General features: G+C 35.1%; 4 protein-coding genes across 12 annotated transcripts; 3 read left to right on the forward strand and 1 right to left on the reverse strand.

The window, feature by feature from the left end:
* The first annotated feature begins 644 nt into the window (after nucleotides 1-644).
* On the forward strand, nucleotides 645-3,329 carry Dph2 (Diphthamide biosynthesis 2). 2 transcript variants are annotated; one of them, XM_087413962.1, is made up of 5 exons: nucleotides 645-910; nucleotides 1,540-1,873; nucleotides 1,953-2,431; nucleotides 2,549-2,840; nucleotides 3,129-3,329. In XM_087413962.1, exons 1-5 carry the CDS (start codon nucleotides 779-781, stop codon nucleotides 3,305-3,307), a joined length of 1,416 nt encoding a protein of 471 aa, XP_087270088.1. In that variant the 5' UTR covers nucleotides 645-778; the 3' UTR covers nucleotides 3,308-3,329. The 2 variants fall into 2 exon arrangements, with proteins under 2 accessions (XP_087270088.1, XP_087270089.1); XM_087413963.1 differs by lacking the exon at nucleotides 645-910 and adding an exon at nucleotides 939-1,188.
* A 718-nt stretch (nucleotides 3,330-4,047) lies between these two features.
* Nucleotides 4,048-8,520, forward strand: Nhe1 (Na[+]/H[+] hydrogen exchanger 1). The gene is made up of 5 exons (XM_087413958.1): nucleotides 4,048-5,493; nucleotides 5,589-5,758; nucleotides 5,839-6,210; nucleotides 6,290-6,621; nucleotides 7,323-8,520. The coding sequence occupies exons 1-5, from the start codon at nucleotides 4,197-4,199 to the stop codon at nucleotides 7,345-7,347; spliced, it is 2,196 nt and encodes a 731-aa protein (XP_087270084.1). The 5' UTR covers nucleotides 4,048-4,196; the 3' UTR covers nucleotides 7,348-8,520.
* Nucleotides 8,521-8,582: 62 nt separating this feature from the next.
* SRPK (SR splicing factor protein kinase) lies at nucleotides 8,583-18,267 on the reverse strand. Of its 3 annotated transcripts, none has more exons than XM_087413959.1 (6): nucleotides 17,406-18,267; nucleotides 16,472-16,664; nucleotides 16,080-16,395; nucleotides 15,333-15,911; nucleotides 14,944-15,241; nucleotides 8,583-14,857 (listed from the first exon to the last, which is right to left on the reverse strand). In XM_087413959.1, exons 1-6 carry the CDS (start codon nucleotides 17,669-17,671, stop codon nucleotides 14,566-14,568), a joined length of 1,944 nt encoding a protein of 647 aa, XP_087270085.1. In that variant the 5' UTR covers nucleotides 17,672-18,267; the 3' UTR covers nucleotides 8,583-14,565. The 3 variants fall into 3 exon arrangements, with proteins under 3 accessions (XP_087270085.1, XP_011063625.2, XP_087270086.1); XM_011065323.2 differs by having other exon boundaries at nucleotides 16,472-16,682; XM_087413960.1 differs by lacking the exon at nucleotides 17,406-18,267 and adding an exon at nucleotides 17,104-17,399 and having other exon boundaries at nucleotides 16,472-16,682.
* Nucleotides 18,260-26,169, forward strand: Ciao1 (cytosolic iron-sulfur assembly component 1). 6 transcript variants are annotated; one of them, XM_087413968.1, is made up of 5 exons: nucleotides 18,260-18,394; nucleotides 24,730-25,107; nucleotides 25,179-25,287; nucleotides 25,363-25,527; nucleotides 25,637-26,169. In XM_087413968.1, the coding sequence occupies exons 2-5, from the start codon at nucleotides 24,742-24,744 to the stop codon at nucleotides 25,903-25,905; spliced, it is 909 nt and encodes a 302-aa protein (XP_087270094.1). In that variant the 5' UTR covers nucleotides 18,260-18,394; nucleotides 24,730-24,741; the 3' UTR covers nucleotides 25,906-26,169. The 6 variants fall into 6 exon arrangements, with proteins under 6 accessions (XP_087270094.1, XP_087270093.1, XP_011063624.1 ...); XM_011065322.2 differs by lacking the exon at nucleotides 18,260-18,394 and adding an exon at nucleotides 18,919-19,044; XM_011065321.2 differs by lacking the exon at nucleotides 18,260-18,394 and adding an exon at nucleotides 21,731-22,428.
* The last annotated feature ends 119 nt before the right edge of the window (nucleotides 26,170-26,288 follow it).

The raw sequence follows: 26,288 nt of genomic DNA on the forward strand, positions 1-26,288 counted from the left end.
ATAATTTTTAGCTAATAAGCATCCTTATAAGAATGTTTTAACATCAGATCTTAATATTCCTATTAACATAAGAAAAAATAACGATGTTTATTCAGAATGCTCTAAGAAGAGATTTCAAGATACGATACTGTAAAATAAACAAAACAATATTCACAGTTGATAATTATTCTTTCGACTACATTTTTCAATGAAAATATATTTTTAAATTATGGCTATCTTTAAACATAAAAATATTTTTTTAAATGTTTTCCGTCAATATTTTTTTCCAATAAATTTCTATTATCTCTTAGCTTCAATAATTAAATAATTCATATTAAATTGTTGCATTAAGTTGATATTTTTAGTTTTGTATAAAATTGTGCTTCGAAATCGAATAATAATCGGCGCATTGTTCGAGAGCGAAAAAATTATTATTACAGATAAGATCTCAAGTATTTGTTCTTCGTTTCTCCATTTCAAAATGCGTGTACAATATTCCGTCTTTTGAATAGAAGAGACGCGAAAGAAAAATAATAGATCAATCCTTCCTTCTGTCCTTCGGGCATTCATATAAGTAGATTATATTATTTATAAAAATACATTTTCCCGCGGCAGTGGAAGAAAAGGAAGGAATTTGCGTGGAATGAATCATGGGGAAGGGAGGGATGACTACCGCAAATTGCGCAGGTTTGTGGGGGCTCGTGAAGGAGGACCCGCCATATGCGAATTCCAGTAACACACGTATGCATGTAGCAATAGTAAACAAATCTCCACGTCGAATGCTCGCGGGCTCCACGACATGATCTCGTTGACGAAGATCGAAAAATCTTCGAGGGACAAGGCGGAAGTCATCGAGGTGACAGACGATCAGGACGATCCATACGAAGTAGAGAAATGTGCTCATTGGATCCGGACGAATGCCTTAAAACAGGTTTAAAGGATACACACGTTTTTAAAAATGCCTCGTGTATATACTAATGTAATAGTGTAGGATAGCATAGTTGTAGATCTCTCTAAAAGATTTAGCATGGTTTTTTTTCATAAATTAAAGATAAAGTTGAGGTTATGTGTCAATTTGTTAAAAACAATCTCTTTTCTAGAGATGTATCATTTGCATATATTTGTTATGTATTTGTTATGAGAATTGGATGGAAGAAGCCATAACAGTAATGATAATGTTAATCACATTGCTGAAGATATTTATTGATGGTAGATAAGATTAGCTAAGTTAAATTAATTGCAAACGTTTGGAAATCTCTCTCTATGGATCTATTTTTTATTCCTCATTAGACTGGGTTAGAATTTTTTTTCACTTTAGCCAAATACCTATCAAACGTATATCTATTTCATTTTAAGTTTCAAAAATGTACTTTATCTATAAAAAATAGATCTTAAATTATCTAACATATATTTGAACAGTTGAATAGCACATTATTTCATGGTTAGATACTTTTTGTTATATGTAATTATATGTATAACTTATTAGAATTCTATATAACTATGTAGAATTTTGTTATTAAATATCTTTTTGGTGTTGTAATGCTCTTTCGTGTATTATAGGTATGTCTACAGTTTCCAGACAACTTGTTACCAAACTCGGTAGAAGTTGCACTACGCTTAGAAAAGGAAGTAGGACAGAAAGTGTATATTTTAGGGGACACGACTTGTGGTAGCTGTTGTGTCGACGAGATAACAGCACAACACATTGATGCAGATGGCATAATACACTTTGGACACGCTTGCCTTAATCCCACTGCTCGTTTACCGATTTTTCACGTTTTACCGAGAAACCAATTGGACACGACGGAATTCGCTGACGAGTTTAAGCGAATCTTTTCCGATTGCACAAAGAAGATAGTATTTTTCTATGACGTGGCATATGCACATAAAATTGGTAAATGTTTAAAATATTGTTAGAAATAGAGAAAACTGGTGATGAAGGTGGAGATATAATGCAAATTGTATGATTACAGAATATATATATAATATATTGAAACCTATATATAAACACTTAATTATATCTAAATTAAATTGTACATCAAACGTGGAATATACTGATATAAAAAGCCCGGCCACAATTGTCTTAGGTAGAAATTATACTTTAGAAAATGGATATAAAATACAAGATTATGAAGGATTCTTTTTGGGCGAGAAAGAAAAAACTCTTGCGTTATTAGCGATGAGTATACCCGTGAAGAGGTGGTATTGTTCTACAAATCGTAAAATTACCGAGTTTGAAGCATTGAATACACCTTGGTTAAAACGAAGAAGATTCTTAATAGAAAAGTTGAGAGATGCCAAAGTTGTGGGAATTGTAGTGGCCACATTGGGCATTCAAGAATATTTAACAGCTATAAACACAGTAAAAAGAATACTCAAACAAAAAAATAAAAAGTCTTATCTTCTTAGTGTAGGAAAAATAAATCCTGCCAAGCTTGCAAATTTCACGGAGGTACGTCAGCTATGTGTAATATAATGAAACATTAATATATTGTAAAACATTAATATATTGAATTTAATTTTATCTTACTATGCAATTAGGTCAACGAATATTTTACTTTTATTTCAGGTTGATGCTTTTGTTGTGATAGCTTGTCCAGAGAATGAAGTATTCGACTCAAGAGACTTTTTTAAACCCATACTTACGGTGTACGAAGTTGAATTAGCATTTAACAGCGCGAGAGAGTTTTCTCCACAATATTTTATGGACTTTCGGCAGATATTACCTGGTGGTTCTCATTACATCGGTTTTAAGCCATCAATGGATTCGGATGTTTCTCTCATTACTAGTAACATTAGGAATTGCGAGAATGATACTTTATGTACAGATCAAATGAATGCTTTGACAGTTCGTTCAGCAGGTATATTCAATTTATTTAAATAAAAATAAATTTTAAGAAATTAATAAGATATAGTAAAAACTGCAATCTTGAAATCATATTTTTAATAAGAAATTATTTAATATCTTTGGCCACATTAATTAATTTCTGGCAGATCAAAGAGATTTTTTTTCTACATTTTATGATTATTTTTACTAAAGAATTTTTTTTAAGGATTAAATTTTTTATATGTTTATATTTTCTGTGCAAACAATTTAAAGTGATTTTATGTAGACTGCAACAATTATTATATAGCAATTCTTTTATTAGGTACTGTTGCTATTGGTAAGGCTGGAGCTCAATATTTACAAGAAAGATCTTGGAAAGGTGTCGAACAAAGATTAGGTGAAGATCCTGTACAACCAGCAGAAACTGGTCGCATTGGATTAGCGTGGGAGTATACGAATGAAACGTTAAAAACAGATAATTATAATGCACAAATGGAATAAATATACTTCTACGTGTAGAGAATTTTCATTCATTCTTTTTTCCTGAAGTTTTTCGTCTCGTGAAATTTTCAAAATTTAGAAAGTATCAGAGGTATAATCAAATAAGTGACATCAATTAAACTATCAAAAAATGAGAGAGAGAGAGAGAGAAGTTCAAGAATTTCTATAATTTTAAGTCGTAACTTTGAAAATTTAAATGTTCAAAAAAATCGATAAAGATGAAAAGGATATTAAATAAGAATTGATACATCAAAAAAATGTGAGAGAACAGCGATTTAAAAAATTTTCAGTCCGCATGCTTGAATCGCAAAAATATTTTAAAACTGACTCATTCAAATATTTGGAAAATATAATCAATGATAATGGTTTAGTAATTAATAGAATACGTAGAGTGGCAATAAAAACTCCCAAGTATTTCAATTTTATAATCATAACTTTGTTTCTAACATCATTCCTTATATTTTACATTTTATCAACGAAGTATAATATTAAAAAATCAAGGTAAAGATAAAAGAGGAACTATTCTATTTCAATAAATATTCCCGCTTAGCAATATACCAAGATACAAACAGAGCATAACTAAAAATACAAAAATATCCTTTTTTGTATTTTTCTGTCAACAAAAGATTATTATTAATAATATCAAAAATTATTTTATATAATATACAAGGAATTTTGTATAAATAATAATAATAATCTAGGGAATTTTTTTATATCTGTAAAGACTGACGGCTGAGTCAGCTATGATCTTGAACATTCTAATTCACTAGTTACACGTCAGAATTCTCACAACTTCACCGAGCTTTAACAAAACATTGATATAAAAGAGAAAAAGAGAGCTGCAAAGCCGTCTTCTGCTACCTGCAAGATAATGGTACACCGTTGAGAAATGACATTTCGACCACGTTTCGTACTGTCGTGCAGGTGGAGCCTCGTCGTCGGGATCTTGCTGTTATGCGGTGTATCGCGACATGTGTCATACGGCGAGGACACAACTAACCTAAATACAAGCGGGATCGTCACTGAGAACAAGATCACGTTCGCGGTGACGAACGCTCCAGTCATTCCGAATGTCACAACAAACGTGAACATATCACCTGAAGTATCTAGCACAACGCGATTTGCAAACAGTACAAGCTACGTTGTCAGTCATAATGTTAGTTCAACCACTACGAAACCGCCACCATCATCATCCGCAAGCACGGTGCAACCTGACAATGTTGCGAGCGATCAAACGACCGAGAGAAGCAGTGCGACACCTCCAAGTCCCATCAATGACAGGAACACATCAGATATCCCTGTGTCATCGCAGAGTCCAGATGCTGTCAATTCAACCAATACCACCACGACTACAGCCGCTCCAGCAGAGCCGGTCCTGCCTGACAAGGGCTCTGCTGAAGAAGAGCACAACAGCTCCATGTCTATATTTTTTGTACTGTGCGTCCTAGCGCTAGGCATATTGTTAATACATTTGATGCTGCAGACTAATTTCCAGTATCTTCCCGAGTCAGTGGTGATCGTTTTCCTAGGCGCTGCGATTGGCATGATCATAAACCTCATGTCACATCAGAATATTGCAAACTGGAGGAAGGAGGAAGCCTTCTCGCCGACCGCATTTTTCCTAGTCTTACTTCCACCCATTATCTTTGAATCAGGATATAATCTGCATAAGGGAAACTTCTTCCAGAATATCGGCAGTATCATGGTATTTGCCATCTTTGGAACGGCTATCTCTGCATTTGTCATCGGTGCTGGAATATATCTTCTAGGTCTGGCAAAAGTAGCATACAAGCTTAGCTTTGTTGAAAGCTTTGCCTTTGGGTCGCTAATATCAGCGGTAGATCCGGTCGCCACAGTTGCAATTTTTCACGCTCTGGATGTTGATCCAGTCCTGAACATGTTAGTCTTTGGAGAATCAATTCTCAATGATGCTATTTCTATCGTATTGACCACCTCCGTCCTAGAGTCTAACAACGCGGCGACAACCAGCGAGGCTATCATACTTGGTCTGAATCGATTTTGCCTCATGTTCTTTGCATCTGCGGGTATTGGCGTGGTATTCGCTTTAATAAGCGCGTTGCTGTTGAAGCATGTAGACCTCAGGAAAAATCCATCTTTGGAATTTGGCATAATGTTAGTGTTTACGTATGCTCCATATGTTTTAGCAGAAGGCATACAACTGTCAGGTAAACATTTGTAATAATTATATAGAGAATTTCTTGATTGTATAACTGCTACTGTTTATTTACTAATCCATTTATATACTAATCCATTATTGCAGGAATTATGGCGATTCTATTCAACGGGATAGTCATGTCGCACTACACACATTTCAATTTATCAACTGTTACGCAAATTACAATGCAGCAGACAATGCGAACTTTAGCATTCATTGCTGAGACCTGCGTTTTTGCATACTTGGGATTAGCATTGTTTAGCTTTAGACATAGGGTATTGTATAATAAGAATATGATATAATATATTCAAATAGTCCTTAAACGCTTTTAATTCAATTTTCTTTTTTTTAATAGTTTGAGCCAGCATTAGTCGTTTGGTCTGTGATCTTGTGCCTGATCGGAAGAGCTGCCAATATCTTTCCATTGGCCTTACTCGTTAATCGTTTCCGCGAGCATCAAATTACGAGGAAGATGATGTTCATCATGTGGTTTAGCGGCCTGCGCGGTGCTATTTCGTACGCATTGTCGCTCCATTTAGATTTTAGTGATGAAACACGCCACGTTATTATAACAACGACGCTTATCATCGTATTGTTCACAACTTTAATATTCGGTGGATCCACTATGCCTCTATTGAAATTTTTAAGGGCCGAAAAGAAGCAGAAAAGCAACAGCAGGCGGAAGAAAAAGGATAAGGAAGTTACATTGAGCAAAACGAGAGAATGGGTAATTTAAAAAGTCTTATGGTACAAATTAATTAATATACAAAATCTTTGTGTAGATAATACATTATTTTTCTATCTAGGGACAAACCATTGATTCCGAACACTTGTCGGAACTCACGGAAGAGGAAATGGAAGTATCCTTCTTGCAATCGCGAATTCGTGGTTTCGCAAGATGGGATCTGAAATTTTTCATTCCGTTCTTCACGAGACGATTTACGCAGCAAGAGTTGAAGGATTGTAAATCACAGATGACAGATTTGACGAATCAATGGTACCAAGCAATCAGAATTAGTCCAATAGAATCGGATGACGAAGCGACTACGGCATCAACCGCACAATTGAATTTGAATATCACTGGAACAGCTAAGGAACAACCGCGCGGGAAGGAGAAGAATGGACGTCCTAGACACGGGTCTATATTAAGTATTTAATTTATTTTGTGTGTGTGTGTGATGTGTCCTTAAGTGTGCTGAACTATGTGCTTTTAAATTATATTGCCTGTAAATGGGTGTATATATAAATATTTATTAATACTATTATTAAATCTATGATAACAGTATAAATATTTTCACAAGAATAAGAATTCGTTTTCATCAAAACTGCAACATTACTCTATTCTCATGAACTGAGAGACTTTTAAGATTTTCTCTATTTAAACTTAGTGCAGAACTTGTCTTTGATTTTAAATTTGCTTAATATTATTACATGACGTTTCATTAATGCACTTCATTGATATTTGAATGGCATATGGAAAGTTATTTCATATAATTCGCTAATTATTATAGTTTGTGGACAATTATATGGAAAGAGAAAGAGTAGTGAAACATTGTCAGTTTGCACAGCCAATTCTATACAGCTACAATATGAGTGAAATTTTTCTAAGATGTTAATAATTGTCCCTTGTATATCATATTTTTGTAATTTATTTGTTTCCGCCTAATATTTACACGTATCTGTATAATTACAAACATTATTATATTATTGCTTATATAGTGAACAAGTGTATTGTCCAATATGCTTGCCTTATTCAAAAGCAGCTTGGCAATGGTGATGGGCAGTAAATTGATTTCATCAAGATCGTAAAATATTAACAGAAGTATTATTAATTTGCAGAGCTGAGGAGGATTGGTCTGATTAAAGTCCAACTTATTTCCACATATATATTTTCTCCTGTGGAATATATTAATCTCTTATTCCATGTGTAATTCTTTAATAATATTGAATAATATTGAATAATATTGAATACTTGTTGAATTAATGAAGATTGTTTAGACTATTTAGAGACTATGTGATCTGATATTTTCGTTAACATTAGAGATATGTACAAATAACAGATTTCTATTTATGTTAATCTTGTTGTGCATATTTTTAATTATTCTAAAATTAAATTATATATGAAAGTAAAAAATTATAATAACCAGGAAACAACGAAGTCTCGTAATGTGCCGATAGTAATATTGCATATTTTATTTATTTAATATTATTTATCAATCATACAATTATATAATTATATATTAATAGCTATTAGTTACTTCAATAACTGATAAGCTATTCGAAAAGAACTTGATAAAATTAATGGTAAATTGATTGAAATAATTTACAACAGTCTGTATTCTTATTATCTCTTTCATAAAATTTTAATCTTGTAAAAAAAGTGCATTGTTATCTATATTAGTACAATGTTTATGCCAGTATTTCTTAGTATTTATGATATGAAATTGATTATACATTTGATCTTGCCAAAATATTGTAGCATTGAAAGTATTTAATTTGAACGAACAGAGAAAATTGTAAGAAATTAAAATTAAAAGGATCCGTTTCCTATTAATTACCTGCGACGATATTATTGTGAAGAGGAAATACGTATATCATGTGAATAATTACCAGCACGTTTTCGTATCATATCATTCGTGGGAGGAATGTGTTATCTTCTTCCTTTAGGCCGAGCGTTAACCCAGCTGAATTTTGTAGTTAGAAATCAGCTGGCGGAAAATATGCGAGTATATCTTATGTTCTACTGTTAAGAATAATCATGTGAAATATAACCGATTTGGCAGGCAATACAAATTCATTTTGTAACTAAGGATGTATAAGCGGGAAAGTATATTCACGGAATTGCGGAACGAATTTCGTTCAAGTATTCTCTCATTCTCTTCGTCCAATATTCGAAAGATGCATATATACATTAAGAAAAACGTGAACATATTGTACATTACACTTTGTACGATCGTAGTCACATCGAGGGACAATAAAGGTGATATAATTTGTGATATACATATAATATATAATAATAAACTCACATAAAGCAAGACTTCAAGCTGTTACTTTTCTACCTTAAATGACGAATGACAAGTGGAAAAAAAAGAGAACCAATTTATTTTGTTGCGAATTTATTTTCCATGTTATATATCGTTCTCTCTCAGATGGGGGTAGGGGAGGGTACATGGTTGTCTGGTATTTTTTTATTCTTTACGGCAGGGCACATAACGGAGGCAGCGTCTAAACATCAAATCCATTTATTCGTTCGATTCGTTATGGCTATTTTATTATGCTCTAGAGTTCTTAACGCTTCGCACGGTCGTTACATCGAGTGACTGGAGCACGAGACATTAGCGTACAATAGATTCGCAATGATTATATTAGGTATTTTTGTTTTCCTCTCTCTTGAGCCTTTCCATAAGCGTCGTGATCCACTAAAGATATCCGAAGGGAAGAGTGCGCTTTAATTGTACGATACGCTCGCATGAATGATGATTTAACGTATCTTCGAATACTCATCAGTGAAAAAGTTTCAATTGGAAACGATCAGGAGAAATTTATAAGAATTTATTACGTAAAATGCGATGGATTATGCAACTAGGAAAGGAATGGTTCCACGAATAAGTCGAAAGCGAGTACGAATCTTTCCTCGCTCCATAAAACAAACATAATCTTGTAATTAAATGCCGAACGGAACGCGCTTAAACATGCGAAATTCCGAAATTAATTCACTTATTATTTGCAGAAAAAACCCAATGACGACGCGTGTTCCGAGTGACGTCTCCCGTTCCTCCGCATCTCCCAGATATGTGACGCGATCAGGCGGATTAATTAGTCAATCAAGCGTTCTCTCCGGTCCTCTCGCGAGAGGATTCGATCATCCAGCCGGTACAAAGGACATATTTTTATCGAGCTAATCTGGGATATTGTCTAGAAGAGGAGCATGACAACAACATCGTTTCTGCTTTCCCTGTCCCGTTGCTCCAGTCGTTTTTCTCGCGACGCATCGTCCGAGTTCAATTCGCTGTAACTTGCATGTCCCGTTTTTGTCGGCTCGATGAACTTCTAAAGATGATCGTCACGTATCGCGGACGCCTACACGCGCCTCTATCGATAGTTTTACACCCTTATTAAAACGTCCGTCGCGCGGCGGGATCTCGTGGACCTACCGGCGATCGCAAATTGGCTAAGCATGCAGAGTTTAAATGGCTCTCTATAACGCTACGAGACCAGTATGACTATGTACCAATCAGTGAGATAATAATAATATTATCGTACGCCACACAATTTCGCGTCTCCCTTTCTTCTCTATCTCCCTTTTTCGTCTTCGCTCTCACGCGCGTACAATCCAATATCTCCTCAGATTCTATCTGGTTCTGATATATAATCGCTGTACATTTTAATGTCATGACTCGTTCGGAAAGGTCTCTGCCAACCCCTCCGCGGTTTAATCGCCAAATGGTTCGATCGCCTAAATATGCGAACGCTCTTCTAAAAATGTGCAAAACCCCGCACCGGATTTATCCGCAATATTTACAGTATCTTGCGCGCATTGTGATTTACATGTAATAAAACTTGGTGTTTGATAGCAAAGCATTCACCCATCAAAAAAATTTCCATTACTCGCGTCCTCCCCAACAATTCCAATATCTTAAGATTACAAAGAGGAGACCGCATGATAAAATCCCTTCGACAATGCGCACGCAACTTATCGTCAACGTTATTTTTCACTTCTCGATCAAGGCCACATTCCTCGCATTCGCATTTTAACGTCGTGGTATCGACAAACTTCGTCGTCCTTTGAAGACTGAATAGAAGCGGATTTCCGCAACGATTTACATTTCAGTAATGATTATAATTAAGGAACGACCGACGACTCGCACAATGCAGTTCCGCTATACGTTTAACGTCGTACAAGTTATTTATTTTGCGTATTATACGCAATTATCATATTCAGAACGAGGAGGCAATCGGTATCATATTTCGCGGCTCGGTCTGCACGAGAAAAGGAATGTCGAAAGTTTATCTGAAAAGCGCACGTGCGTAAGATTACAACAAAGTAATCTATCGTGTGGAAATTTATTATTTCTAAGCCGCGATATGATATCGGCTGCTCCGATCCCAAAGTATAATATTATAATTTAAATATTGGTGTATCGTGTCAGACCGACACTCGAGATCTTCTCGAGCGCGATTAATATACCCGATTGAACATATCTGTTTCGCTCGGAACAACGTTTAGAATCTACCGATTGGAACATAAGTCCCTGGTGTGTGAATTTCAATATATTGGGTCCCTGTATTTATATACCACTTCCTCCCCTTTCATCCGACTGATCCCTCCATAATCATTCCACATCCGCGAATCTCTTACATTTATACATATTATGCGCGAAAGATCTCTCTATCGCAAAGGGAGGGGGGCGGGGGAGGGAAGAAAAGAAATGGAGCGATTCGCGACTACTCTTATCTCTCATTTCCTCTCTCTTTCTTTGCTATCTACTTCGCACAAATAAAATTATTCGCTCGTGAGTCGGAAAAGAAGGTCAATGGGGATATCTCGTACATCAAGGGCTATACACAGTTCGCTCTATATTATCATTTGTTAATTAATTCCTTCTAACTATATCCTAACGCCAAGCAGCGAGTCACACCTATGTAAGTTATCGCTTCAATATATCCATGTGTTTATATATTTATGTATAGAGTGTATATATATATATATATATATATATATATATATATATGTATATACTAGAGATATTAATATATATATATGTATGATACATATAATATATTAATATGAGATATATTTATGGTGCCAGTGCAAACGATCAGACGCGACGACTTGTGAAGCCGCAAAAGCCGCCGGCAACACGGTACTTGAGCTTCGATTGATCTAATGACGATTGGGACGCAATTTCGGTTCCTACGCTTGTCTAATAAAATCATTAGGTCTAGTTAACGATTGATGATTGATAATTAAATCGTCGGAAGCGAAATTCTCTAGTTGCATGCTTCGATAGATCTTTCCATTAATTTCTTAATCGAAGATAGAAACCGATCATGTATATATATATATATATATGTGTGTGTGTGTGCGTGTGTAAATTTTATTGAATTCAATTTTACCAATCTAAAGACACGTAAAAATTACCTCAATTCGTTTTCGACTTTGCTTCGAGAAATAGTAAAACAATGAAATAATTAAACAATGAATATTCTTTTTATTTTGTTAATTAAGATGACTGTAACAATTAAGGATAGATTTAATTACTTTGCTTATTTATAGAGGATTCTTCACGTGCCTATTATTTTCTAACAATTGGAAACTTAAATTCACTGAGATTGCATCAGTTTCGATCCTCGGTTACACAGAGAGATCCAGAATTTATAAATCTTTATACTTGTATTTTTCAGAAAATTATACGTGAGTTCCGAAATTTTACAAGTGACATTAGGAGCTGAAGAGTCAAGCGAGGTCAAGCAATAACTCGATGTTGATTTGATTAAAAGCGTCTTCTCTATCATGAGTAATGAAGAATATTACAGGAAAAATTAAATCTAATTGTGATCGCTGCCTTTATAATAATGGATTTCGCTGGCCGTATTTCACAAGAACAGTATCGAATATTAGCCGCTAAAATTTAGCTATATATTGTACAGATTACCATAAACGCTGTTATTGAAGACTATACGAGATTCACGAAAAAGCTCCTGCAGGGGAAATGCGAAATATGAAATAACGTGTTACGAACTAAAATGCATCAGGTTTTGTATTGCCGAGATAAAAAAGGGCATATAAACGCATTCTTCCTCTATCTGATATTAATTATAGCGCGGGTAGAAGAGGCACTTTCTCTTTTGAGAGTATCGTATTATCTATCTCTTATTTATACATTATAAATTTCAGAATACCGGATGGAATACCTGTGTTTCTTTTTTAATTTTTCAATTAACTTAATTCATTGCTAAATAAAATAGCATACAGGCAATGAAGATATAAATGAAAATCAGCAAACATATTTCATAAAAATGCTCAATTTTTAATAAATTAAAAACTGCGTCTTATACATCATTTCATGTTGAAGTATTTACGTATGATCAAATAACCACATTGCTAATTAAACGAAGAGAAATTAAAAACACATATTATGTTTTTAAAAAAAATCTTAAAATGCTGTACATTTTTAGAGTATTTTCCTCTTTTACCCGGGAAGAAATATAGAAATACAGTAAGCGACAAGACATTTGTACATCATGAAATGTATACTTCCACGTACGCATCTCCACATAATTCGATCGAGTCCTTTTGTGAAACTTGAGATTGACAGGCGAAGCGAAACAGGAGCATTCTGCAGGAAGCATGAATTGAATTCGTGCATAGAGAAAAGTATATACGCGACATAAACGATCTAGTGGAACGCACTGCTTCGCTTTAGCGTTTATAAAATAGAAGACAATTATTATCGGCAGAGAGCTTTGTAATCAGTCAGTATTCATAAAGTAAAAGAGTTTGCATGAAACTAACATTACTCTTGTTACCACTGCTCTCATCCTGTTTGCAAAGACCCTACTCGCAATATAGATACTCTTTCTTTTCGTAATTGTACATTATGTATACAGGCATTCGCATTAGCGACGTAAACAAATTTATAATAAACTAAATTTATAATTTATTATAAATTTAAACAAACAGAAGTTCATTATAATATCAGTATTGTGAGACGTAATGGAATAAGACAAGATGCATATAAATACCATTTATAAATACTATAAGTAAATCGCATATTGGATATGCTGTTAAGTCTTGTTGTCATTTATACATATTTGTTTCTACAAAAGTATATATAAATTTTTTATAACATTTACAAATACAGTTTTATCGTATGCTGCCAAATAAAATTCAGTTATTTTGACAATAAAAAAAGAAAATATTCTGAGATTTTATATAAAACTTCAAAGATGACAAATAAAATCCTAGAACGTATATGTATGCAATATTGTCTTATCTCAATTAACGCCCGCATAAATTATATATTCCAAGAATCCAGTGATCAACTCTTAATTATCTACAATATATAGACCCCCTCTAATTCAATTTACATTTATTTCAATGCGGTCCCTCGTTATGTGCATCTGCTGATGAGTATTTCTAACCGGCTCATATATATTGAGGTAGACGTAAAATATTAATTAAGTAGCCATTTCTGTTGCGACTTCACGAGTTTGTTGGCAAGAATTTACAGCGACCAGTGTGTGCGATATATGAAAGTACACACGGATAACTGAGTCAAGGCAATGAGTCCTAATTTTAAACCAAACACGATACCGAGTCCGCCAATATTTTCACAGCGCATTACGAATAGATCCCACGACTCTTGAAATATATTCATAGATAAATTAAATGACGAGTACGAAGAATGCGACACGAATGTGTGTAAAATAATGTATATAAAGTACTATGAAAAATTTCTTTTTAATTTAAGTTCTTTCATCACTAATTAAAAACACGATTTAACAAGTGTACAACTACAAATGGTCAGCCGATGTGTTGAGAGTGTTACGTTAGGAAGCACGCGCGCGGCCGTTTTTTTTCTTTATGTGGAAATCAGCGGAATGTTGCAAGATCTTCTTCTCTAACAAATCCGGATTTTGCGACACTTCGCCCGCTGCATTCGAGAGGCGACTTTCCTTGAGGCGACTTCCGCAATATTGTCAAATCACCATTTGTAAAGGGTATATAACAATCTTTTCGAAACGTTTTCAGTTTCGTAACATTACCCACGCGGAGACACGCTTGTAGCGTACGTATGATTAATATAACAATGTATGTTACAATTTATTTCTGTAATTCATATTATATCAAACAGTTTTCTAGTGTATATATGTGTATGTGTACGCGCTCTTGAAACGCACTTTGCTCTTCGTATGCAAATTGAGTCGCTGAATTATGATTTTCAGTACGGAAATAACACCTGACGTTTACAAGTGTTTTCGGCTTCCTATCACACTCTCGATTTACGATTGCGACTGGGCGGTAAGGACCGGGGTGAAAGTTGTGGGGATATTACAGATAAAACAATAAAAAACGCGATCACTTTTTGATTTGCAGCCACGGATGCTTCAGGCACTCAGCTGCGGTAGCTCGCATGCTCGGATTGAACTCGAGCATCGGTATTAGGAACTCTGCGAACTCGCGTGCTTCGCTCGGCGTCCACTCATATTTCTCTGTTAATACTTCGTATAGACCCCATGGTTTTAATCCGGTAATATGCTTTAATTCACCCTTCCTGTTGAAGTATATCCTTGAGTTCTTCCCCGAGAGAGCGATACGTCTCGGTATTTCTCCCAGCAATTCGATAATATGAGCCAAATGATCTTCATCTCTGAAATGTTAATAAAAATAGATTTAATTCTTTACTTCAACTTTTACAAACTTTATATAATTGCAAATGAATCTTATAATCATTACCTGCAGTAGTCTTTGCCATTGTGCGGTTCAAAAAGATAATCGCCAGTCGCTAATTCAAACGCCATGCAAGCAGTCGACCATATATCGGCAGAGGTGTCATATCCAGAACCTAATAGAACCTCGAGCGACCTATATTGACGAGTTTGAATATCGTCCGTGAATTTTTTATGAACCCAGCATGCGTTCCCGAGATCTGCTATCTTCACTTCTATTTCACAGTCCATTATAGCAGGATCCAGAGGAGACATGGATGCTCGTTTTAATTGCTTACTTTCCGGTGGATTTAATGATCTACGACCTATAACAAGCAAGATAATGGATGATATGGAAAACTGCATTAAGAAATAAAAAGAAAGCCTGTGTTAATCGATAATAGCAATTACTTTTACCTTCGCTACATTCGTCAGTATCATCGGGATCAGGTGATAATATACCTTCGCCACAGCTTTTCTCCACCTCGCACAATGTGACGTTGTCCATCTTTTCAGATTGTTCAGGCGATGGATTCTGTATCTTTTCACCACCCGCTAAACCATCTACTCCATTCATGTGTAAGGAAGGCGCGGATGGATCTGAGATATCTGGAGAACCTTTGCTCTCTGTATTGTCCTCTACACTCTCTGTATTGAGATCTTGGTCTAGACTATTCGTTTCAATTTCCCCGTTTTCTCTCATGCTATTCGCAAGTTTAATTTGTTCCTCTAACTCCTCGATTTGCTCCATTTGCTTCTTTAAGAGTTCGTTCTGGCGCTTGGCTTTCTTCTTTAATTTCTTTTTTTTATTCTTGGACATTTTTGAATTTGGTATCGGTTCTTGAAACTCCTTCGGCGCGGTAGAAATCAAAGATACCGGTAATTTCGCTCCCATAGAATGTAATTCTGTCGCTTCACAAGCTAATTTTCGTATGTAAGTCTCATCGACGCATACAAGAACATTCTCAGGTTTAATGTCTGTATGAATAATTTTACCTGAAAGATAATTCAACATATACTATAAAGCCGTAGATTTATTGAAATCACAATTGTAACGATTTTCTTTCCATTTCAGATTTATGATACTGTTAAAATTATTGCGTAAAGCTGACTAAATATGTATGTAAATTTCAATGCTATCAATGACTTAAACATTCATCTTACATTTATTATGAAGATAGTCGAGACCTTCGAGAACTTGTCTGATGACGCGTTTAACGTTATTTCTTGGAATTCCTCTGTAGTTCGACTTGATAATCAATTTAAGAAGATTATGTCCAAGCACTTCAAATACCATGCAAACATGCAGGCCGTTAATGCCGCTGATCTTGAAGTCATTGAGCAATTGGACGGTCTTATTGCGCTTAGGATCGGTGGGATCCGTATCGCGCACATCTTTTAATAATTTAATTTCATCCAATGCAGTCTCAGTGAAATGGGATGCGGATTTCACTATTTTAAGCGCCACAAAACGTTTATCCTGCAGCATAGTGTCAAAACGTCCCGTGTTTATGTAGGTGTGAAAGAAGATTGATTACTGTATCCCGGAAGCGTACCTGCAAGTCCCAGCAGAGCCATACAGTGGAGAAGTGACCCCAGCCGAGCTTACGAGTGACGTGATAGCGATTTAAAAAGAGATCTCCTATCTTCACAGGATGGTATCCGCCTTTACAGTAGTCACTGCTATCCTCCTGCTCTTCATCCTCAGTACTGAATGCATCATCGTCCTCTATCGTTTCATTGCTGGAACTATGACATGGTACCAATCTACGACAGATTCATCGATCATAAATAATAAGTTATTATAACTAACGCGACACTTGCAACAATCGATTCTTCCTCGTGAACACAACAGCGAGTAAAATTAAGTGAGAAAACGATTGACTTCAACAATTAAGTGTTAGCTAAGTTTCACGTTGCCTATCTCTATGATGATACTCTCATATGTAGCAAGCGCAATTATTATCGAATAATTCAGAAACATGGTTATCAAAAATTATAAATCAATGTTTTCGACATGACTGTCAAGATCCTGATTAGCACAAAAGTTACACGAATGATTATTTATATTTTTTAATTCTTTATCTATAATTACTAGAGATGATTATCCATAAAATTATTATCTTAAATATTAATTATTGTTATCCACAATTTCATTTCCCGGCAATTCTGATGTTTATATAATCACCCATTTATCGATATCTCCGTAACACAGAGACCCAAATGACGGAAAGGAGTCGACCTCAAAACAGAACGCGGTAATTTAACGAACCGGTGATTTCGATGGTTAACTGTCACCATCGAATACACGCGCGTGTACGCCGTGTAATGGCAGTAACGTGGAATACGCGTGTCAATGTAACATCATGTCGTCGTGACGCTTGGTGCACCGAAAAGCGATTAGCGATATAATGTAACGAGTCCGGATGAGTCTTCGTGCCGCCGGCTGTGGCCGGCTGTTCGCCAGGCAATCGGACATGTCGGGGTTACCTGGTCCCGTTGTCGCTGTTATAAGCGCGCTGCGGGGGTCCGTCCGAAACATACTCATAGGTGGTGGTAGTGGTAGTGGTGGCGGTGGTTGTGGTGGCGGTGGTCGCGGTAGCCGCTGGTACCTGGCCGGCACGCGGCCCTTTGGAACTCTGCGCGTCCTGCTCGCTCTGGGAATTGGCTTTGCCCTTGCGCTTGCTAGGCTTGTGCCGCTTCTTCTTAGCCTGGATCGCGAGTACCCGCCTGTTGACGTCAGTTTTGGCGCTCATCCCACCGACCAACTGGACTCCCGCGCCAAACTCGATCACCGGTGCCCCGTTCGCCGCTGCCGCCGCCGCCGCTGCCGCCGCCGCCGCCGCCTCCGCCTGCTCCGTCGTCGTCGTCGTTGTCCTCGTCACCGCCGCTGCCGCCGCTGTCGTTGCCGCCGCCGCCGCTGCTGCTGCTGCTGCTGTTGCTGTCGCTGCCGCTGTCTGCTATCCTTTTTCCAACGTTCTCTCTGTACGCACCGCACGCACGCAGAGACACGCACGACCCACACTTCCGCCCGTTCCGAGCCGCTCCTTCGTATTCTCCTTGCTACTCGTTACTGCTCCTGCTGTTATCTGTTAGTTCTGTTGCTGTTGGCTCGCCCTCGCACACCGATATATCGCGGTTACACTCGCGCCGACCACGATTCGATTCGATTCGGCTCGGCTCAGCTCAATTCGCCTCCGTTTGTCGTCTTGTCTCTTTTCTCACTTCCTCTCTCATCTCTTTTCGTCTTTCTCTCTCTCTCTCTCTCTCTCTCTCTCTCTCCCTCTCTCTGCCCGTTCTGCAGTTTCACGCACGCGGCCCGCTGCGTGCGATTTGCGAAGAGGAGTCTCGCTTTTTCTCTCTCTCTCTCTTTCTCTCCTCTCTCGTTTCTGAAATTATTTAGCTCATCTCTCGTAGCCGCGCACTCCGCTCGGCCGTTGTTTATTGAGTATGGCCGTCTTCGCTGGTCTTCGCTTCTGGTATGTCGCACTAACGCACGCACGCACGCACGCACCGTTCGTGACGTCCGTGTGTCCGTTTGTTCTTAATATTCTTGTACGTACGCGCGTCTACATACTTATAATCGAGCAGGTGTCGTCGTGCCTTGTCCGCTGGCAGGTCGTCGACGCCACGCACCGTACTCTACCCAACTCTATCGTCGCCTGTCACATTCACCACTGTCGTTGCCGTCGTTGACGTTGTTGTGTTGTCGGTCGGTTTACTAATACAACATATTACGCTCAGCTGCCTCGACTGTACGCCGTGCACACGCGATTCGCGAATGCCTGGCAAACACAACGAGCGCGCGATCTCCCACCTCGTCTCACCTGCGACGATTCCTTCTGGTCGGTGCGGCCTGCGGTGGCGACTTTAGTCGCCGGTTTCGGATTCTACGTTTCTACGTGATCTACGTCAGATCGTCAATCGAGCGTCCGTGCGCCCGCGATTACGCTTCTCTAGCTCCGCACCGTGGCGGTCCGTGGCAGCAGACGACTGACGAGACAGTCGCGCACCTAGGTGACCTAGGTCGTCTCGGCTGTGAACGCGGCATTACCTCCCTTTTCTACGTTTCATTCATTCGTTCCTCGCGTCCTCTTTATTTGTCTACGCCGGGGAGAGTGAGCTGAAGGTACCGTCTTATCTAGAAAGACCTTCCATTCTTGATATTTTTTTTTTTTTTTTTTTTTTTGGAGGATTAGGACGCGATGACGTCTGCGTCGCGGCGATTGCGCGTTGCGCAGGTCCCGCTGACTCGGACAACAGTATTTGAGAAACAAATTATTGGATTAGTGGCGCTCACGCGGTTGATATCAACGCAAAGTTACGCAAACACACCCGAATATCTAATTAGCTATAAATACGTTGACCATATTTTCTTAAAGAAAATAAAGGACAAGTCTGAAAATTTTAGGGCTTTGTTTCTATGTTTTCAAACCAGTTTGTGACTGTCAAGAATCTGTGCATTATAAAATCTTATTATACAGTATAATCAAATTGAAATAATGCGCAATTTGCTGATAGTTTGAAACAATACGGTCTGGTTCGACTGTATTAAAATAAACTTTTGGTCTGAAATAATAAAAGATAGAAACAATTGTAGTTTGAATAAATTCAATTTTAAAAATTAAGAAATATAAAAAATTAACAAAAATAAATTGTATTTATATGCATGAAACTGTAAAATATTTTCCGTGTTCAAAAATTTGTTCATTAATATAATATTATATAGACATTTTATTATATAGACAACACTAATTAGAAAAGAATTTTCCGTAATTTCCAAATAAAAGACAGTATAAAGGATAATATTGAAGAATAAAAAGAACAAAATTAAAATGAGTTTTGAAAACAATAAATCTAAAGGGCAGCTATCTAAAATAAAGGACAGTCCTTTACAATAAAGGATGTATGATCACCGTAGCTATAAATTAAGTATAAATTGTCAGGTAATTAGCGAATTATGCGCGAGAAATGACTCATTTGCTTTAGGCTGGTCCTTTTTTTAAGAAAGATTTGAAATAAAAAACGGACTACACTGAAAAATATATTAAATTAAATAATAACTTAATATTTACTTACTAAATAATTATAAAATAAAAAAGTAATAAATAGTTAATAATTCTTTTGTATCAAATAAAAAAAAAATATATATATATATACATATATTTTTTTTTTATTTATACATTTAGTAAACTTTTAGAATTATTCAAACAAACATATTTACTGAAGTTTAGTACATTTTCTTTTAATGTTTGAATACCAACTTGAAGATAAGAAGTACAGTAGCATCTTGTATCTCGTCATGATGATTAACAAATAACATTCGAGTGCCATGAAAAGGTCATGAAGTGCCATGAAATCTAATCCATAAACATATACCCATAATCAGTTTTTATTTCAAAACCATTCTTAACCAACGTTTTTCTCATTGCTTTTCTAATCCAATTGGATCATTACCTGTTTATGGTTTTCAAAGGATTTTTGGACACTAAAAAATCTGAACGAATTCTGATACACTCTTTCAACATTCAAGAATACGATTTTACAATAATTTTAGTGACCCGAAACGTTAATTTTTTTTTATACGTAATCTATTCAGATGTCAATATATTAATATTCAGATATTAATATTTAGTAATTTTTCAGATAACAAAAAGTCAAAACTCAAGACATAAGATATCTTAAAAATATTTTTAAAATATTTTATGTTTCGTTTTCGAACATACGTGTTGTCTGAGTTACTTTCATATTTTATCATAGCATTCTGTTATATCAGCTTCACTCAAAAACAAATATGCTTTTATATAAATTTGTTATTATTTCTTTTATATGAAAATTAGTAGTGCTTTCTCAGTTTCTACTTTAATTGTACATATAAACATTTTCAAGATATATATTTTTAAACAATATTGTATTATTTGCATGAGCTTCTTACTGTAAATATAATTGTTTTTAATAATAACATGCAATATTATTTCTATATAAAAATTAATGATACAATATTAGATATTTTGCATAGATAAATTAGATTGTTAGTGATCAAATATTTCATAAATTTGCATTAACTGAATTGAACTTTAACATTTCAATAATACTTAATTACGTTTGTAATTATATGTATTATAATATATGTTCACACTCAATTATTGTGATTACATTTTATTATAAAGCATTTATTTATATTAAATATATTTTATTAAATATATTTTGAAACATGTTATTTTACATCAACATTAAATACATGAAACAATTGAATTATAAATGAAAAACAAACATTTTAGAAAAGCTTAAAAATGGATATAAAATTCAATTGAATAGAGAGTTTATTACTAAACCCTTAACAAAAGTTTATTGAACTACAATGGAATAAATGATTGTTTCAAAATAAATGTTCTACTTCGGTTTTTTTCTGAGACAATCATAAGAATTTATTTGAATATCTTAATTGTTTTTTTTTTAAACGCTTTCTACAATGCAAGATGATGTACATGTTCGTAAGTTTTTTTGTATTAAATTGTTTTTCACAAAAATTTACAATTTGCAATGTTATATTTCACAAGGCTATATTTTATATTTTCAATTTGAAATAGTAACAGATGTAATATATGTAATTTCTTCATATTTTTAATTTTGTTTCATTACTATGTTATTTTATATGATACAGATTAATTTTATCGACATTGATCAAATTCGGCCTTTACTTTAAGATCCTCTATTAAGGTACATTTTCACGAGCCACTCAAACCGGCTGTTTCAATGACAAAAAGACGCTAATATTCATCAGTTTGGACCACGTGATCCTTTCGAATGGCTCATGAAAATGTAACTTTATGCAAAGGTGATCTGTTCCGAGCTCCGGTCTTAATTCCATCATGCTTAAACTATGATCAGACTAGAAATTGATAGTTCACTTGATGCTACAAATGCTTCGAAGTATTTTTTAATTGATCAATTAATAAAATTCTTTCTTTCGATTGGTCAATCAAATGCTTCAAAGCATTTGTAGCACCAAGTAGACCGATCCTGAGATTGGATTTTAACCAGTCAGAAGAAAGAAAACCAATCTTAAGTTTAGTGAACTTTTGATTAGTTAAATTCTAATCTAATCTCAATTTCAATCTTTAGTCTGATCACAATTTTAGGAATATTTAGGAGTCTCAGAGACTTGTTCTTTTTAGCCTAATTTCTTGCACGGTTCATTTTTTTTCTTTTTCTCTCCAACATGGAGAGAAAAAGAGACCTTTAACTAAAAAGAACAGACCTAAGTATTATTCCATTTTTGTTACTCATGGCTGCAAAGTAAGATAGAATAATATTTTTGTCGACTTAGAATAATATTTGTGTCACTAAATAGAAGGCAATCTTAGATTTGTTTCTGCACTCTCTGTTCGAAGTCGGAAACAATTGGAGGCTTATCATATGTTATCATTTTCATAAATATTCTACGCGTTGTTAACCGGTATATATGCATGCGAGAAGTAGCGACTGATATTTGTTTCAGAAACACGAAACGGTAAGTTTGTAAAATCTTTGGATATTTTATTACTGCTTTATTACTAAACGCAAAGCAAATTTGGGAGAAATAACTTTCGTCATTCAATTATTATCGTCATGTGACAAAATCTCTAGATCTAGGCTCATTGTTATTAATTACATACATTACAAACAAATCACCTACACTGTAAAATGAGAAAGGTTGATAGGAAAAATGATTGAAACGGATATATTTACAATAAGAAAATTATACTATTACAATTCTGCTATTTAGTTCCAAAGTATCCTTTGCTGTCCTGTTTTGTGTACTGTTTACTTTAGGGATTTAAAACATTTATTTTTTTTTTAAATATATTTGTTATTTTTGTCGATGCATTTATAATCCTTTAGATAGATGCTCTATTAATGAAAAGCATTCTTAATAAATGTTATTGGTTTTTATATGAGAATTATATATACTGTTGCAGGTAGCAATGGGTACATTGGAACTAAAGCAAAGTCTGACCGGGCATAGAGGTAGAGTGTGGAATGTTTGTTGGCACCCCAAGGGTGCGAATCTAGGGTCTTGCGGCGAAGACAAGACGATTATAATATGGGGACTGGAAGGACCCAAGTGGGTTACGAAAATGATCCTTACCGAAGGACATTCCAGAACTATTAGAGAACTGGCTTGGTCCCCCTGTGGTAATTATATCGCGTCGGCAAGTTTTGATGCCACTATTGCGGTGTGGGACAAAAAGTCGGGACAGTTTGAATGCAATGTGACGTTAGAAGGACACGAGAACGAAGTTAAAAGCGTTAGTTGGTCAATTTCTGGACAGTTACTCGCCACATGTAGCCGAGACAAATCTGTATGGGTATGGGAAGTAAATGATGATGAATATGAATGTGATGCCGTTATTAATGCTCATACTCAAGATGTAAAGAAGGTATGTTATAAATTTATCTATTGGAAATCATCATTTAAATATATATATATATATATTTATTTTTAAAAAATCTTCGACTTGTTCTAGGACAGAGCAGAGTTTTTTCGTCCATTTCTCGCGATAATGTTTATGTTCTGAACAGCACATGTTGATAATTATTTACATGTTGTGTTCTCAAGGAGTAATCATGATTGTATAATGTAATTATAAGCACGTCACTGTAAAGAGATATTGTTTTCTATCGTAAATTTTTTCGTATTACTTTAAAATTGTAACTGATGGAAATAGCCCTGCTCTGTCTTATCAATTTATAATGAATATTTCATTTAAAATGAGGATATATGCCTTGAAATAAAAGTTTACTTTTATTTTAGGTGAGATGGCATCCACACGAAGAAATTCTAGCCTCTGCTAGTTACGACAACACAGTAAAGATATTTAAGGAAAATGCAGCTGATAGTGATTGGTCGTGCACTGCAACCTTATCATCTCACACGTCTACAGTATGGAGTCTTTCATGGGATAAGATTGGCAATCGAATAGCAACCTGCAGCGATGATAAAACGGTGAAGATATGGCGGGAATATAAACCTGGAAATGATATGGGCATCGTTACACCGAACAACGAGTCTGTCTGGAAGTGTATCTGCACACTATCGGGATATCATACGAGAACTATTTATGATATCGATTGGTGCAAGATCACAGGTTTACTGGTGACTGCGTGCGGCGACGATATCATTAGGATATTTAAAGAGGATAGCGACTGCGATCCACATCAACCGAGTTTTACAATGATCTGCTCGATAAACAGTGCACACGCTCAAGATGTTAACTGTGTTCAGTGGAATCCCACAATTCCTGGACAACTCGCGTCTGCGAGCGACGATAGTACAGTGAAAATATGGTTTTATAATGAATAAATATATATCTATATAAAATATGTAATTATGTTTACTTTATTTGTATCATTCTTACTTAAAAATGGAATTAAAAATTGATGAATAATAAATAATAGACATTATAAAATGATTTATCGATTTCCTCACAATAGCGCGTGAAAGGGGAATGTTATTTCGTCTAATTTTTACTTTTCTGAATTTCAATATTTAATGTAACAAAATTTGTAATGTATAGAATAACGAATGGTTTTATTTATTACTTTTTTTTTTTGAAAAATTGATGTGAGTTGATTCGAAAAGATTTTTATTTTCAATATCTTATAGTTTAAAAAGTCAATATCTTGATGGTTTTATTAATATTATAATTTGACTTTAATTTTGGGATGAATAACTAATAAGTTTAAATATCTGGATGCTATAATATATTATGTAATATCTTTAATAGTTTGTGATTGAAATATGTTATCTACAGTTACATCTCTATTTTAGGGCTGCATATAAATGCTGAAGCGCTTGTACAACGTAGGATTATCTTGCGAAAATTTTTACTTCCGATACAAATATATTAAACAGTATAAAACAATACGCACGATGAGTAATGCTACAGGAAATAAAGTCGGCATACTTTTAAAAGATGTTGTGAGTGCAATGAATAAATTTGCGGATACATCGCTCGCAGCTTCTTGGGACAATGTTGGATTACTGGTTGAACCTACAGAATCGAAAATTGTATCCCATATTTTATTAACGAATGATTTAACCGAAGATGTTATGGATGAAGCCATTAAATTAAAAACCGATTTAATTGTCACGTATCATCCGTTAATATTTGTTCCGTTGAAATCTATTACAATTAAATCTTGGAAGGTACGGTAAAGTTGTGTGATATAATCTTCGTCAAAATATTATCGCAATCTAATTTTATTTACGTACAATAGGAACGAATAATAGCAAGGTGTCTAGAAAATAAGATTGCTGTCTTCTCTCCGCATACCAGTTTCGATTCTGTGAAAGGTGGTGTAAACGATTGGCTAGCAGAAGCTTTTGGTAAGAAAAAGATTCATTATTATACTTTCATCGTTAAAGCATTAATATTTTACTATATAAAAATTACATTTTAAGAGCTCGAAAGTAGTAAGCCGATTCAACCAAATGAAGATAACGCGACTTATGGATTTGGAAGATTATGTACCTTGAAGAACCGAATATCCGTCGATGAAGCAGTAAATTTAGTGAAGCAACGAACTGATCTGAAGCATGTAAGATTAGCACGTGCGCGAGGTACAGGTGAGATCTTAACAAAAATAATTTATTATTGCTGGAAAAAGAAATTTAGTTTGATGGATGACATAAATATAATTATCATATATTTTACATTATCATTATTATATTTTAGATGGTTACATTAATACCATTGCATTATGTGCTGGAGCAGGTGTGTCGATATTGAAAGGAATATCTGCAGACTTATATCTCACGGGAGAAATGTTGCATCACGATGTATTGGATGCTGTACATCAGGGTAGTCATGTTATACTAACAAATCATTCCGATTCAGAACGTGGTTTTTTAAAGATATATGCTTCGATATTAAAACGTAATTTGCAACAACCTGTCGAAGTGTTCGTCTCTGAAAGTGATAAGGATCCATTACAAACCGTGTAAGCCGTGTTATAAAAAAAAACATTCACTATATCTCTTACACTATATCTCTCACAGCAATCATATTTGATTTAATAGCGATTGTACATTTTATTATATGGAAGAGGGAAACTGTAATGTTTTGGAAATAAAGATCTTTTTTTTTCTTTTTATTGAGCATCATGTACACTTTACTCTAATAGAATTTTAATTTTGAGATTTACTGTAATGTTTTTTTTAGTATCAATCATTAAAAGATTATGTACAAACAAGATTTAATCCAAGAAATATCGACTGTCTCGTTCTCTTTCTCTTCTTCCTCTCGAATTCGCTAACAAGCGAATCTTAATTCCTGGAAAGCACACTGCAAGATATTCTGTATATACATATTAGCAATTAGTAGATCG

Source organism: Acromyrmex echinatior, chromosome 15 (genome assembly GCF_024713525.1).
Source record: "Acromyrmex echinatior isolate Ae372 chromosome 15, ASM2471352v2, whole genome shotgun sequence".
Lineage (NCBI taxonomy): Eukaryota > Metazoa > Arthropoda > Insecta > Hymenoptera > Formicidae > Acromyrmex > Acromyrmex echinatior.